Here is a 17139-nt window from a genome sequence, read left to right on the forward strand (position 1 = left end):
ATGTGGTCTATGTGTACAATGGAAGCTTTAACAACTGTGGGGGAAAAAAACAAGTCCTTGAGTACTTCACTGCTGCTTTCCCCCTCCAATTGTTAAAAGATTTGTCCTGGCTCAAAAAAAATCGTCCAGAGCAAGAATGCAAGTATTGAGAATCTTGTATAAACTCAACATGCACTTGCAGTTTGGGAGGTATGATGAGTGCAGTCTAGCCCACCTTCAGCTTCATGCTCCATTCCAGACTCCTCACTGATGACTGCAAACATTTGTTTCCAAAACCTTGCTTAGACCTTTTCCATACAGAACAATCCTAACACGTGGGAGACACTAGCACAACACACATGACAAGCTGAATCCCAACGTGTATTTAAATGCCTAGCCTTCCTTCTGTTGTCATCCTTTAAGAAGATCCTCCTACTTGCAAAGGCTAATCACTGCCAACTGTTAAATGATGCTTTTCCCCTTCACTCTGACATTCTAATCATTAAAAGTGGGTCTCCCGAGGATGAATACACTAAGCAAAGTTACATGTTTTACTGATGTAAAAATAAAATAAAACCTAAGCATTTCAAGGAGCAGTAGGCACCCCAAACCAGTTAGATATTAAGGGGAGCAGCTGCTTACTTCATACCAACAAAAAATCAGGTTCCTACCTATAGAAGTTGTCCATTTTTTAAGACTCTCACCCAAGGATTTGACAGGTGCTTTTTTCTGGGTAGTGAAAGGAAAATGGTCACATTTTCATGGAATTAGAAATGAGAGCAGATTTTTCATTTACTTTGTTCTCTATTTTAGCACTCTGATCTTTATTTTAACAGGAATTACACTTCTTATCTCTACAGCATAATTGTTTAAATAACAGTGCTGCAGAATACTCATGTTTGTAGACTTTGCTGTTCATGTTCACCAAGTATAATTCACACAGTCTTACCATGACTCACTCACCATAAATACCATGTATTTACTACAGTGCCATGTATTAAGGGCTAAGAAGAGTATGATCCCTGGCCAACACAGCCCCACAAGCAGATGCTCCTTACATGTTCATTTAAGATTAGCCCCATGTCAAAGCAAGCCTCTCATATATAAACTGTAGCTTTGTTAAATTAGAAGCATTTATCTGCCAGTCTACATGGAAAGAACATGGCTGCTATTATACTAGATCAGCTCTAGCTTACATACAGTACAAGAGAATAGACCTGGAGTATTTTTGAGAGAACAAAAGATATGTTACAAGTCTTATAACTGTGTTTCATATTTCTAAAAGGGTAAAGCAAGATGAAATGACGCATACAACATATGAGCCTCCTTTGCTAAACCACAGGCTGGTTTTGAGTAATTGATTTAAATACGTTTCAGTTGGTAGGCTGGGTTGTCAAAGTGCATCATTCCATTATAGGTACACAAAATGTGAGGTAACACTTTTCTCTTGCAAAATACAGTGTTTATATGCTACGACATTATGCAACATAACATTTACAAATACATACATCTCATGTACTCACCCATGCAAAATAAATTATCCGTGCATGCTAGGTATCACATCCACACTCAGTAACTTGCCTAGATACTTAGAGATACGTGGCAACTATGCAGAAAATGATGAAGTGGTTGATTTGAAGGTCCAAGGAAAATCTTTCACTCGCTTTTGCAAAAAGTTAAGAATGTGTTAACAACAAGCAGAGGAGATGTGGGCTTTTCAGACTAGTGGTAATGTCATATCCACTCTTCAGCCTCATTTATAAACCTATCTTCAAGTCTGTTGATGGCTAGGCTTCACTGAACACGGCCACCTGAAAAAAACTACCATTCGCCCTGTGTGTCTGGAAAACTGTACAACAAAGTAGACAACATTTTACAATACTGAGATACTCTCTGCTGCCATCATTTTGTAGCATACAGATGCTCACCAGTCAAAAATTTGCTGGCAAACAAGGGGATGAGGTCATCCTGCTGTTCTGCAGGGACAGCCTTTGCTCCACACCATGGGCACATATGGACACATGGACAAAGCATTTTTGAGAAGAGGAAGAAAGAATATGAGCGCTTCCTTCAATGCCTGTGTGCTGACACATTTGAAAGATCTTTTCTTTTGACCTTCCACACTTCCACTAACAACCACAACGGGAAAAAAAGTGTTTCTGTTCCTACTAAGTATGAAAAGCCTGTAGAGTCCATCAGAGACTGTTCCTCTGCCCTCTCCTCCCAAGAGGAGTTGCTGAGGGTTACATATCCATAAAAACATACTGTCAATGCAAAAAGAGACACTAGGCCATAAAAGTCCATCCTTCTTTCATCTAGGAGCATAAATTTAATACCTCGTTCATCACTTAGTCCCAGCTGTCCTGAGCTGTTCTTTCCCCAGCCAAACACAGCTCCTGAGAGAGAGAGGGCAAAACTGTGGGCTCCACCTGCAGCAACCTGAGCCAAAGGGATCCCATCAAGAGACTTGACACGTTGTGGACTGGCTTGGGAGGGACATTCTTTGCCCAAGCCCAGCTGACCATAACTGTTCTGCCCCCATGTGAAGAACTGGCCATCTGAAACAAGGAAAGAAAGAGAACAGTGAGTAAAAGCTGGTCAACAGAAAAGCAAGTTTGTCAAAATGAACAAGAATGGGTGCTGGGGGCTTTGCTCCCACCAAAGCCTTATGATGGAAAAATCAAGGAAGATATTCTTTGCTAAAATAAAGTTCTGGTCTGAAGTCACCAGGAAAATAAACAGACGTGCAACTAAGTGCAAAATACAACATCAGACTGCTGTAACTTAAACAGCGTAACGAAGAATGGTCCGCACGTTGCATACAGACGACTAATAGCCAAGGATAATTTCAACACAAAGAAATTAATTACACACATTTTTCTACATCAAGATGGAAAGCTTTTAAGTGTTCCTGCCATCATTCACCAGTGAGACAGTGGGTGGCCTGTGTGTAACGTTTTCCTTCTTGACACTATTGGCAAAGCTCTTCTTCAATATTCATGGTACCTGATCCATTTCATAGCCTCCCATTTGTCCTGAAATCAGTTGGGACAGGGACGTCCTAGGTTTATTACGCAGAAATATGCAATCTTGGACACTGTGCAAAATAACAGCACAAATCTTGGTAATAAATAATGAATGTTACAGTACCTGCTGCCAAAGCCAGGCAATGCCAATTTCCACAGGAAACCTGCAGTATTGTCTGTTGGTTCAATTTCTTTATCAACCTGAAGAAGATGACACTGTTTTAGAATAAGTGTCCACAAATACAGTATCACCTTAGGTCGAAATTATGATTTCCATTCAGATATTCGTTCCACACATACATGTAACCTATGCTTTTGAGACTGAGGAACGGAGTCTTAAAGGTGATACAGATCCATACATAACATGCAAATCTGTGGAGTCCTGTCAACACTTGACTACTAACTCCCAACTACGTTTCCTGCTATAATGCCGAATCCAGCCATCTGGAAATGGTGAAAATAGTTGGTTCTTGGTGTCTCTCTCAATACTCTTTTTCAGGCATCGACATTTTTCATGCTGTCAGGGGCCTAGCAGTTCCTATGAGTTACAGCACCAAAACCTCTTCAGTGCTTTGTACAGAGAATAGCATGTCAAAGGTTCAAGTTATTTCACAAAAATGTTATTTTTAAATGGTGCTATCACATTGACATGTGAGCCTGTCCTCTTATATCGGAGCCACCTACAAGTTAAGGACTGTCTTCCTACAGAGCGAGCCCTTCAGCTCAAACATTAATGTTTGTGACTGAAACTCTTCCTTTAAATACTGTTTCAACAATGACAGCCACCCTACACAGACGTACCAAACTTTTGCTCTGCACTGGATCTGCAGTGGCAGATCAAATAAGAGACAGACTACATCTGTTATTATTGTAGCATGAAACAACACCATGAAGTACAAAGGGACCAGTTATCCTTATTATGGTAATAAGCTGAGACCTATCATCTCTGAACTGCTTTGGATGGAGGACTCTTGGTGTCTGCCACTGGCCCCTCCCACTGCCACCATCTACATGTCCTTGCACTTAACCCTATTAGTGCTCTGACACGGGTAAGCTGCATTAAATAAGTTAAGAAAACTGAGCACTACCCTAAAGTTTCTGAGCAACATTCACTATTCAGAATTGTAGTAGGCTGGTTTAGTAGCTTTGCTGCTAAGGGGCAACACTGCAAAACAGTTTCAGAGCTGAAGTGCCAGTTCACGCAGCCGTATATTTTTTTCTTGTTCTTGAAATGTATCTTCTATCTCAGAGGACTTCCTAGGAACTGGAACAGAGATAGGTATCACACACAGCATTTCTATTTTTGGGTCCTCCCTCGTGCACCTCCTTGCTCTGTACAAAACACGGTGGCATTTTTCATTGAGGAAGCCGAGCACGCTCCTGTTTTCTCTTCCATGCCCCAAGCACCCATGGGCAGAAGGCCCATCCTGCCCACACCTCCTGAGGACTTGTCTGAGTCCCAGGGGGGCTCAGGGAGCACCAGTACAGTATGGAAATGGAGGAGGAATCACCCTTACATCCCTACATGAGAAGTGCTTCATTACTGCCCCTCCGAGAGAAAGCAACGCTCCGACCAACTCCAGCCTGGAAGGCGAGCAACCCTCGATGCATCACCTCCAAGAAGGTGCCTTAAGGAAACCTGAACCTGTTAAAAATTTACCTTGGTACTGTCACTGCGTCTTCTATAGTGGTGAGGCCCAACTGCCCATCGCTGCCGGCGCCCCAGGAGAAGAGCTGGCCCTGGTCGCTGAGCGCCACGCTGTGAGACTCTCCGCAGGCCACGTGCACAATGTGCTGCCCGGCCAGGGCTCCAATTTGCTCTGAGGAAAACAGAAAGCCTCTCCGGTCACAGGATTCATCTCACCGTGACATGCAGACATCAGGTCTGGGCAAATCTGTATGCAAAGCCATTCGGATGGGTGCACTGACCCCCAATCTAGTTTGAAAACACTTCCTACAAGAGGAAAGCGCCAGGTTTTACTGAAACCATGTAGCTGCTGAGCTCTTCTGAAAGCCTGGTCTGCAAATCATAGGAGAAAGGCAGGTACATGCCCCCAAGCACAATGATGGTCTACACACAGACACAGCCTCTCAGATACAGGGAAACCTATCAGGTTATTTAGGAACAACCAGATTTCCCAGACTTGAGGTTTTCTCACTCAGTTTTGATGTGGGGATCAGCCAGGACCCAGAAGTTGGCAGACCCTGTAAAACCCATTTGACCTTCCACAGCTCTCATGCCCAATGAAGATGAATCATCCACAAAGCTAATCAACCCATCAGCCCCTTGCTTTATTGCTTGATGCATGAAAGCATATGTGGTACGACATCCCCTGTGCTAAGCTTGAGACAGGTTTGAACCTATCAACCTATTACTGCCACTGTCAGACACTCATAAAAACATCCCATAAAAAGGAAGCAAAGTAAGAAGGCCTTGCAGAGGGATAAAAGAGAGAAAAAAAAAAATCACTCAGTCCTCTGGGAGATCACCCACAAGTGACTTTTCATCATTACATCATGTTAGGCAACTGAAGTAGGTTTGACAAGTACTCTTACAACATCAAAAACCAAATCTTATTCATTACGCAGAGTTTTTACAAATGGACATGAAAAAGTCGTTTTACAATAAAACATTGGAAATGCCACACATCTGATGGAAAAACTCGCCACAAGCCAGACAGAAGCAAAGTTGGTTTTCTTTTTTCTTCCCTGAATAAATACAAATGTTTCAGGTGGATGAAGAAAGATTGCACCCTGTAAGCTACAAGGCAGTGATCAGTTTTATTTAAGTCCCGCTTGCATGCGACATGGGAGGGAAGGGTAGTTACATGTCATTCTATGAAAATGATATCCCACATCAAGGACATCCAAAAATCATTAACATACTTAGCACCAAAACCTGCATACCGATCAATCTAAATGTCTTAAATTAATTTAAAAGGAAGGCACCCCTAGGAGGGCTTGCCTTCTAAGTCTGGGAGTCAGAAAATGAGGAGAAGAATCCCTAATGGATGCTATGGAAGAGAAAGGTGACAATTATTTAAGTAAGTATTCTAACAGAGGAAAATGCTACCTGAACATGTGCTTCCTTTCACTCGAAATAATTAATGGCAATGGAGGTGCAGTTTACAAGTAATAAGCACACAAACATCTAGGAGGGCTTGAGACTGGGTCTACCTGCTGTCCAGCCATTGTTTAGCCCTGCCATCTAATAATGCCCTTTGCCCTGCAGCTCCTTCCAGCAGGACCAATTTCACCCAGTCCCACTGCCAAACCTATGCAAAGACACAAGACAGGTTTAGTAATCAGTGTCTCAAAGGTGTTACAGGAAAACATCTGGTGCCAAATTTGCCTCGAACCTTTCCTCTGGTAACACACAGCAGACAAAACCATGCTTTTTTACTAAATTTCCTGTCTGGATGCAAACACACAGGGTAGCATTGCTTCTGTGTGCATTGTGGAATCTATCTGCTCACAGCTGCAGGACCAGAAATATCATCACTATGTTCAATCTCTTTCAAAAAGCAGGAAAAAACCCCACCAAAACAAGAAACCACTACATGATCCAGATCCCCTGGATTTCTCTGAACTCAGTGGCCTTTCTTTTCAAACATAAATCCACTTGTCCTGAACTTCAGCACAGGGTTACAGTGACCAGAGAGAGACCTTGGTGCTCACTGCAGCATGCCTGTTAATCATAAACCCTGTAACAGCTGAGAATTCAGATGCACAACCTGGTTGCAAGGACAGTCTGTATAGATCTTCCTCTTTTAGCCTCTTCTTGGTGGGTGAGAAGTCAGCCAGGAGCCCTTGGTTGCTCAGGAAGAGGAAGAGAGGTGGCAGGGCTTACGTTTGTTGGAAGCAGCTGTGGAAGTGAGCAAGTTGCAGACGAGGAGGTATGGCTGCTGCATGGAATAGGTAAGGTTGAGAGCCGCTCACAGGTGGGATGACAGTGGCAGGAGAATGGTTAGTTCCCCCTGCCTTCCTCCTCTTTGAAAGAGGAGAGAAACAAGTAAAAAAAAGAACTTAAACAGCAGTAACTCCAGGAGGTTCCACTAAGCAGGCTGTTCAGAGAGGATCTGAGACAGTTTTGTCCCCCTGTTTGGGCATGGAGCTGAGGCTCACCACGCAGCTATTGCAACACTTCCCAAGCGCTGTGGTCTGGGACAGTCCTGCTTTGCATTCATCACATTTTCTCTACAACCCCAAAGCAGAGCCACGTGCTGTAAAAGATGTAGTAGAGGCATGGCAGCCGTGCTTGTAGGCATGGCAGCCGTGCTTGTAGGCATCAGTCCTGCCAAAGCCTGGGAGGACGTGCGGGGAAACAAGTGTGCTGAGGGATCTGTGGGGAGGGATGGAGCCATCTGGGGGACAGTGAGGCCCTTGCAGAGTCAGGCCTTCGGTGCCAGCCTGCAGCAGCTGACTTTAAACTGGAAAAACAATAAAGGAAGGATTAGGACACAGTTCATGTTTCAGCACCTACTGTAAATGTTATTTGTAAAAAGAGTCAGATTATTAAACTGGCCACCCCCTGCAGAGTCAGGTATGTTCATTTGTACCCATCCCTTTCCCTCCTTTGATCGCTCACAGGATCTGACCAACCTATTTGAGGTTGTTATGCCTTCACTAGTGACTGCAGCAACATCCAGCAACATGGACTTGCGTTATGGTGTGTACATCTCAGCTGAATTGGTGCAATTTGAGCTTCAGGATGATTTTAGGTTTCAGAATTAGAAGGCTGGATTTTAAAATTACTTCATTCAGAAACAGTATGTATACGGTTGAATGAGAAATAAAATCAAAGGAAGTGCTTTCCCTTAGATATCTTAAATATGCATGTGTTGTGTTGAATTGGTTGGCTGAGGGCTCTGAATATGCCAGATATTTATTGTGGGCTGTTTTAAAATTTGCGTGGTCTGGATCATGAGAACTGACTTCTACCAATACTCTCTGAGACTGCAGGATTAGGAGATCCTAAACTGAGGAGAGATAAGGCTCTTTAGGAGAGCCTAAAACAGTAGAAATCTGGTTTCTTGTCAGTAAAGAAATTTATAGTCCAAGCCTGAAACAGCTGTAATGTGTTGTCAGATGTAACTCTGAAGTGCTGTCTCCTAAGAACACATGTATTATTACAACCACCAGACTTCTCTCTTGATTTCACTTTGAGGGGTGAAAACAAGAGTGAGCCCAGGGAAGCAAGATACTGGTTTTTTTAGAATCGGTACAGCCTGTTTTACTGAGGACATGAGGGACCATTTTAATGTCCCTTGTCTTGAAGGGCAGAGCTGCCATCGACCTTTGTCACAGCTCTCAAGATTGCTGTGGCTTTGCTTGGGATTTCTCAGGCAGAAGAAATACGGCTTTGTCCTGTGTAGTACCAGCACATCAAATCATAGAATCATTTCGGTTGGAAAAGACCTTCAAGATCATCGAGTCCAACCATTAACCATGCCCCCTAAACCATGCCCTGGAGTACCCTGTCCACTCGCTTCCAGGGATGGTGAATCAACCACTTCCCTGGGCAGCCCATTCCAATGTTTGACAACCCTCTCAGTAAAAAAATTTTTCCTAATATCTAACCTAAATCTCCCTTGCCCCAACTTGAGGCCAGTATCTACGCACCCATCTCCCTGATTCCTCCTTCCACCTCTGACGTCCATCCTCAGCACGTCACCCCAAGGTCTAGCACATCTTGCCCACGCTGGAGTTGGTGTCCTGGAGCCATGGCATTTGCCAGAGCATGCATGGTGGACCTTGGGGGTTGCTCAGCAGTCACGGCCCAGCCGCAGCTTCTGTGCTGCCAGTGGCCAGCAACCCTGGCCGAGCGACCACCTTTACAGCTCTCTGCAGTAACCTGAAGAGGAAAACAGGCTCTCTCTCTCCTGGGTTTCCTGAACATACATTTTTCCTGTGTTTCTTTCACAAGTCTTGGTGCCTTCCCTCTTTGAAAGAGCTGCCCTTACTTGTTTACCTCCATGGTCTGAAGGTGGATTCTTCCCACTGCCAGCTGATGCTTGTCAGACTGAAGCCTTCCCTGCCTGCCCAGTCCTTTCCCAGAGCCTTCTCTGGCTGGCTGTGCCCATGCCAGTCTGCCTATGGCTCCTCAGACAAGTGCTCAGAGAGGCTGTGTCCCCTAGACAAAAGGCAGCGATGTGGGGAAGTAAAAGGCTTTCTATGGCTATGTCTGAGGAAGGGGGTTGATCTCTCAGGGTAGGTGTCTGCTTTCACAGCTGTGAGGGGGAGTAGCTGGCAAAGCGTATGCGAAGTGACACCCCGGGCTGTCACTGCGGCCTCTCACTTCTTGCTCTTACATTCCTGCCTTGACACGACCACAGGCAGCTTTACAAAGTGAAGGCAGTGCTAATAACTAAACCAGCCTCTCTCAGATTTAAGCCTGTAAGCAGCCATGCTAAATAAATTAATGAGCAGTACTGTACGTGTTGTGCAAGGAAGCAGTCAAGTCGATAAGCATCATTAGCGTTTGTGGATGAAAGGAGACCGCAGAATCATTGTGTCTGTTACTTGGAGGTTCTCAGCCTTGACCTATGGACAGTGTTCCCACCCATGTGACCAACAGTGTTCCTGGGAATGTCACCTGCTTTGGTCTGTCCTCTGTCCTTTACCGTCTTCCCCCCTCTACTTTTTGTTCAGTAAGTCTACTCTGTGTTTACATTTCCTCCTTTGTAACCAAATTATCAGAGCCTTATCAGCTTCAGTGCTGCTGTCATCAGTCTCTCTGATCAGGCTACTCTTGGTACTACTCTGCTTTCTGCTGCAAGCATAGCAGCAGTTCATGAAGTTCATGAAAGGAAGACCTCAAGATTGGCGAATTGGACTTGTAAAACCCAGCCTCCTCGATGGACATAGTAAACGTCATTTGTCGAAAGTCAGAGGTTACATACCGATATAAACATTCACTTGCTCCATACTTCAAAGCTTTTGCCCGATACTAAGAGAAGTTTGAGAATAAGGTGGGCTGCCATACATGGGTAAGAAGAGCAGGCAGAAAGCGAGGGTAGCTGTCGTACAGCAGGGATGTGGTCTCCCCATGGGGTTTGCTCCTGTAGTCTTGTGCTGTGCAGGTGCAGGGCATGATGTTTCCCACACCCTCATGTGCAGTAGTCTCACATAGTCTGAACGCAAGACACAACAAGCATGTAATGCCTTCTCAGAGAGGCTCGGCAAGGAGGAGGAGGGTAGTGGTGGTGAAATTGTGGGGCTGGTGTCGGGCAGGGCAGTTCCAACTGCCTACGTGTTGTGTGTGTCATATGCCTGGCCATGCCAGAGACTGTCTGCGGTCACAAAGGTGCGTTCCTGAAACCATCCTTCATTCCTCAGCTCCTCCCTGTGAGCTGTCCTCTGGTGTTACTGCTGACAAACCACAGCCTGCAGAGGTGGTGTGAGTGAAGCCACAGGAGCAGTTTTAGCTGCCTGGGTTAGATCATGTTTTCAAAAGCACCTGATAGCTTCAGAAAGTCTGTATTTTGCTGAAGTGGTTTATAGAGTCTGGTTTCTTCCTCCCAGTCCCAGACTCCAGATGTTGTCCATGGCAGCTGTGAGCACGAGACACCTAGGTGATCAGAGTTGAAAGTGCAGACGGAAATCAGAGGCTCATTCTTGGGGGCTTTAAAGGAGAGAGGAAGAGGCAAAAAGGCCCTGACAAACAGCATGATTTTCCCTTCCCCAGTTAGAAGTTTCCAAGGGGCAGAATCCCACTTCCACTGGAGATGATGTTTCCTGGAAAAGTTGGTGAGTGTACTCATGCTGCTAATAGTGGTAAAAGCATTGAATAGCTAAGACATTGTTGAAGTTATACTGACAAAATAAGGAGAAACCTTCATAAGGGGAGGGAGAAATCTTGGGTGTACTTCGCTCTTGGCGCACTTTCGATAGCAAGCATTTCAGTTGCTGCACTTTGTTTTTATCTTTTCCTCTTTCCAGTTTCATTAAAACACTCAGACATGTTTTAATGCTCAGCTGGCTTCATTAGGACTGAAATCATGAAGCTCATCACAGCCTAGAAATATAGCCAGGATGTCCAAATGCAGAAACATCTCCAGGATGTGCCAGTGGAGACTGGGGAATCAGCAGTCAGCTGAAGTTTCCTACTTAAGGTATAAAAACTCTTGTCAGGGAGTTTGGTGATCCACTATTGTTTACTTGCTTTTTGTACCGTGGTTTAATGAAATGCTGGTGACTGATAAGTTTGGGCCATAGTGTTTTTCTCATTTTCTTATAGTACCCATTGAAGGCAGTAGCAGGTTTTTCATGGCGTTTTTCGCTGTTAGATCAGGCTTCCGTAAGTGCTAATGCTGTTAGTGTCACCTCGTTAGAGAGTTTAATGTGTAGGCGTAATTCATCTCCAAAAGGAGAGAACTCAGCTCCCTTCCTGTAAGAATTAAGGCTTTTCAGTACGCAGAGAACAGAAAGACCATATGGGTGAAGTTTAGGTTGCTATTGGTGTCTGATTAAATATTCAGCTGCCTTGTGCATTAAAATGTTGTATCTCACACTCCTGATTTTTAGATCTTTGTTGCACAATGCTCAGGCATCCTCAGTGTGGATGTGGACTATATTAACAAGCATGGCAATACAAAGAAATTGGCTCATCTGTCCTCAGACTTGCCAGCTGCTAGCATTTAACCCAGAGGAATTTCTTGCCAACAGTTGTTTCTCCCTTCCCATGTTTCTACCACTACCTCTTTCTTATCCGGGCAAGCTAGTAAGACACCTATCTTAGGGAGTCTGTGAGCACTTTCCCAGCAGACAGCAACAACCAAGATGAGCAAATGCTCTGAGTTGCTTATTGTCAAGCTGGGAAGGCAATGAGGAGTTTTGGCCAGGTGTCCAAGCAGACTGAAATCACTTGAAACTCTTCCAAGCCACAGCTTCTTCTCACCAGTGAAGAAATCCAGATTTTGCCACTGAAGGTGTAACCTCAGAGCTGATAGCTTCTCTATGTCGTTTTCAGACAGTAGAAGCCATCTGGTGCTGTTTGTGTACATCCTGGCACACATATGGCTGAAGGATTCTGCCACGTCCTCTAGCAAATGCCTGTCTTGCGAGCAGCTGGAAGCTATACATAAAGAGGTGTACCAACTCTCTGACAAACTTACTAGGAGTAGGAAAGCTAATTAATCATTCATTGCCTGTGCATTCTAATCAGTGCCATATAACTGAGCGCTTTGTGCTTCCCACAGTTGCAGACACTGAAGATCTTGTAGAGCTTCCCAACACTGTGGGGACAAAGTATAAGCCCTATTTTATAAATAGTGAAGCTATGGACCGAAGGTGAGTTTTTCAAGGGGTTTCATCCTTGGCCCAGCTTTACTGCCATTTCCAAACCTTCAAGCTAAATGCACTGTCAGAAAGCTGAGTTACAGAAACATATAGCACCTGTCTTCAACTTTTGCTGGATTGTCCCTGTGAACCACAGGCAGGCAAGAAAACACAAGAGCACTCCTGGGAACCAGGCCTGTCACCATTCAGAGAAGGGCTGTCCTGAAGGCCTCTTGCCTGGACCTCATTCTTTGGTCCAACGTGTATTTTATGAAGAGAGCTAACAAGGTTAAGACCAAAAGAAGTCAAACCTTGATATGTCTGTTTATGTTGAGATCCATGAGTTAAAGCAGACAGAAGAGAGCAATGAAAATCAGAACTCCACCAGATACAAAGAACTGATAAACTACTTGCAAGCATTGTTGCTGTTTTGAGACAGCTGATGGCTTCAGAAATAAAAGACTCGGTCAGCATGTACTTCTTGGAAATTGGGGAGTTTGGTTTGTTTTTTTGAAAGTGTTATGACATGTTAAAACACTGTATTGCATAAGTCCTTCAGCCCTTCCCTCTTGCTTTCAGGGTTTTGTTCTGCTTAGCTTTGTATATAATCATGCCTATTAAGCTCTATTTGATTGGTTTTATTCATCAGTTACTGAAGACAATACTAAGAATAAACTTCACCCTTCATCCCAAACCAGTGCTGCATCTTTTCCAAGGAATGAATAATGGTGTCGTGATGCTCTGGAAATTAAAACAAATGTATACCAACCACTAAAACCCCTCATATTTTGATGTGAGGAAGGGGTGGGAGGTCAACAAAGAAGTAATTGTCAGATGTTTTTATAATACTACCCATGTTAGCAAGGAGATGGTACATTTGGTGGCTTGGCAAGTCTGACAGTGAACTGGGACCCTTGTTGGACTCCCTGGGCAGTCTGTGCCCCCATAGGAAGGCTGGCTTTTTTCCATCTCTGGAAAGAGATGTGTATGAGCATGTAAAACTTAAAACTGTTTCACATTTACATTTTTTCATGAATTCACAGGCAAGCTGTGACTGACAGGGTCTTAGGAACATATTATGGCAAGATAGGCCGTATGCATACATTTCTAAAGGCATAGATCTTCAGCACCAAGACATGCATGTTTTTTCTGTCTGTGGTCATCCAGCAAGTCCAGGTGAGGCTGTACTCTGCTTCTTGGGTGAGCAGTGCAGTCACTGAAGGCTTTCAGTGATACAGGGCAGCCTTTCAAAACAAGCTAGCATTTATTAGTCCCCTGGGATGGCACATAGAGCAAGGTCAGGTTTGTGTTGCCAAATTAAACTTAAGATGGAATCTGTGGGGACTGAAGCAAGCACTCTGGATTTCTAAACCCACTGGATATCCTCTCTGCATCCCAGTGTGTGAAGCCCTCACTATGTAGTCCTTCCCACAGCCTCCCAATACCTCAGTGCACTTTTTCTCCAGTTGCACTACTGCCTCCTCCAGCTCCTGATGCTGATCTTTGGTCACTGGAATCTTCTGTCACCTCCCAAAGGTGCTCCAATAGCTCAGGAGCAGCTCACAGTAACATTTCCACAGCAAATGAGACATGTATACTTATTGTGGCAAATACTGCTTTCCCAGGGAAAAAATTAGCTCAGTCATGCCTGCAGGTAGCAAAACACAGTCTCTGTTAAGGATGCCCTAGCTTCCCCTATTGCCCACGTTTATCATTTTGTCAGACTCATGTTGTCCCCTGGAGTGTTTGGCAGCATGCAGAGACCAGCTTTAGAAGAATGGCAGGCTGGTGAGTTTGTGACCAGTTTCAAGAGCTCAGCTGCTCTGGATAATGGCCAGTCTCAGTTCATCCTGGCCAGCAAGCTTATAGCAAAGTGATGGGCTCATGAATCAAAGGGATTTCCTGTGGAGATGAGGATTGCTTCATCACTCTTCCTTTTGATGGTGGGACCCTCTCCAGCAGGAGCTTTAGTTTTGGACCTTCTGGTTCCAGTACAGAAACATGCTTGGCTGAACTTAGGTGGTGTGTACAGCCCACACAGCTGCTGGTTGTTTAGAGCTCACAGGCTGCCAAGCAGTGCTACAGTTGGACACTTATGGACCCAAGCGTGGAAACCTGCAGTGGGCTCAATACTTCACAACTAAGATCACTGAGTTACTTCTCCTAAGGTATTATCTGAGGCTCTGGGGACTCCAAGTGCGTAACAACACAAGTGAAAATTAGGACAGGTCATGTCCTATTTTATTAAATATGGTTGTGGTGAGAACACTGAGACAGTGTCTCCCCCTCTGCATTCCTGCCAAGTGATTGCAAGACACAAACAACAGACTGTTTCAGGGGTGGGGGAAGGTGAGGAAAAACAATCATTTCAATATTACAAGCCAGGTATCCATCCCTGAGAGGGATGGACTCCTCAGGTAGCTTGCTAACCACCTTTCAAAGAAGGAATGAAAGAGTAAATAGCATGACAACATGGGGAGATGGCTCTTGGTAGAGCCCATAGGAATGGGAGTACTACCCTAGCTCAGAAGTAGGGAGTTGGAAACGATCACAGGCTGTTAGCTTTTAGTCAAAAGGAATGTTCTTTTAGCTAGGATAAATATCTCATCTTAAATATGAATTTTACAACCACAGTGTAAAATGCAAGGAAAGGGCACTTCCAGAACATAAACCTCTATTGACTTATACAGTGACATGTACTCCCCCAGTAACTTCTGTTCCCTAGAGTGGAGAGGCACAAGAATCACTTCAACAGTCACTATCCTGTCTCTGTATTACATCCACAAAGCTCAGCTGATATGATAGTAAACACAGCTTTTTAATTAACAAATTTCATTTCAAAAGATGCCCTCCAAAGGACTCCTCTAAGAGGAATTACTGAAACACACTTCTATGCCACTGTTTGACATTTTTGTGAGTAGCATGAATGAGAAGCAAAACTGAATCCTACTACTACAGATACATGTAAATGGGCAGCAGAACAAGAGAAAAAAATAATTATCTGGAATACATAGTAAGGGAAAAAAGGGAGGAAAAAAGTCTTCAAAAGCACTCACTGCAAATATAACAACTCTTCTCCCACTGGAAGCCATTAGAAAAACCTGCAAGCTTTTCAAGGGGAACAGGGTTAGATCTATGTTCAGTGCATTGCAAAGTCCCAGAATTTTATTCACAAGTAGACATCATCCTGGGAAATAACCACATCTGGATAAACAACATTATCACACATTCTGAAAACACTAATTGAAGCTTTTTAGCATGCTGGCAGCATAAGCCTCATGTACACACACAGAAAAAAAGTAAGAGCGGTAAAAGGGAGTTTCCTCTTACAAGCACAGACCTGGGCAGCAGGAAGGCGATAACTCCACCCCTCTGAAGTCATCCAGCATTTTTATACATCCTTCAAAAGCTTTCAAGACCCCCTGCCTATTTTCATGCCGTGATGTTACTCTCAACCACAACCAAGCTACGGTAAGCATTTCTGAAGTCCAGAGGGGGCTCTCCAGAGGCTGCCTGGAGGGGACAATCAGTCTTGTGTCACAGCCTCCCCCAGGAGAAGCAGCAGCTCACTTCCAGAGCTGGGCAGAGGTCCGCCACTTTCAGCTGCCCTCACAGGCTACACAGAATCAAGCCATAAGGCAATAAAACCAAGAGGCCTCAGCTGGACAGGGCAGTGTGAAGAGATGCAGCTGCAAGACTCCCAGTTCCAGGCATTTGTCCCATTTTCTTCCTCAAACACCTGCTGGCAGCCTTCTCCCCATCATCTTCATCTTTAACAGCTCAGGACCCTATGCCCCACACATGTATCTTCACTTCCTACCAGACATGGCTTTATTCATAGGTCCACAACTAACAGAATATGAAAGATGATCTTTGGCATATCTTTCTATACAGAAGGTGTAAGGTCATCTTTATCCCCTGCAGGGGAGGTGGGGGTAAAAGAGGAGGCCTTGGTTCTTCTTATTCCTATTTGCAAAGGAGAACTAAGAAATTCAGTTCCCATTGCTGCAAGCCAAAGCAGACCCACACAAAGCAGCATGTTGGATGGGACTCTCCACTAGTTTACTGTTATTGTAATGACTGCTGTGGCTGTTCACCATGAGCTAAAAAGAGCAGCTGTTCCTTACTTTACAACACACCCCTCCCACCTGCCCCAGCCAGCAGAAACCCTATTGCAGGCACAGCCAGTAGTGCTGTGTCAGCAGAGAAACATGGTTTCTCAAGGATGGTCACAGGCTCCTCAGAGAGCAGCACTGCAGAACCTTTTTCATAATAACTGCAAGTTGGTGTCACATCTTGGTAACAGTCCCTTAATTTAAAGGGTAGAAGGGCACTTGGGATCAAACCCAAAGAACTTTTTATTTCTATTTCCAAATCTCAGACTGTCCCTCTTCTAGAGCCCTAGCAGAAGGCAGGATTACCTAGTTTCTAGAAGTCTACACTTCAGCATTCAGGATTCATGAAATCTATTTCCAGCTCTGATCCTTCTACTTGCTGTGAAGCCTCCATTTTCATTATCATCTTATGCTTGCTTTATTTTATGGGCAAAGAGCAGGCTAGCCCAAAGATGTTTCTCAGTATACATCTTTACAGCACTCGGAATAGTACTCAACTTCTGGGGCCTCTGCACTAAAGCCACACAGCTAATCAGGGGACTTGCAGGACAAACTATCCTCATCAGGTCAGGTGGAATATTCACTAGGCTTGGCTTCCTTTACTAAGCATCTCATTAATTCAAGGGCCTAGGTTTACAAGTCCTCAGAAGATGAACAGTGGTTGTGCACAGAGACTACTTAAGCACTTCTGATAATCCCAACCTCTTTTAGTAATCATCTGGAAACCACTTTTAGGAAAA

General features: G+C 44.4%; 1 protein-coding gene across 5 annotated transcripts in view; it reads right to left on the reverse strand.

Moving 5' to 3' along the window:
* HERC3 (HECT and RLD domain containing E3 ubiquitin protein ligase 3) overlaps window positions 1-17139 on the reverse strand; it is a 52724-nt gene that overhangs the window by 29081 nt on the left and 6504 nt on the right. For all 5 annotated transcript variants that reach the window (XR_008233447.1, XR_008233448.1, XM_052776549.1 and 2 more), the window contains exons 3-5: window positions 4666-4825; window positions 3130-3206; window positions 2316-2537 (exon numbers count right to left, since the gene is read on the reverse strand). Coding sequence is in view for 3 of the 5 variants with exons in the window: in XM_052776549.1 (XP_052632509.1) it covers window positions 2316-2537; window positions 3130-3206; window positions 4666-4825 (459 nt within the window). In the remaining 2 variants the exon portion in view is untranslated. The remainder of the gene's footprint in view (window positions 1-2315; window positions 2538-3129; window positions 3207-4665; window positions 4826-17139) is intronic.

The sequence above is a fragment of the Harpia harpyja genome, chromosome 2, assembly GCF_026419915.1.
Source record: "Harpia harpyja isolate bHarHar1 chromosome 2, bHarHar1 primary haplotype, whole genome shotgun sequence".
NCBI classification, from domain to species: domain Eukaryota; kingdom Metazoa; phylum Chordata; class Aves; order Accipitriformes; family Accipitridae; genus Harpia; species Harpia harpyja.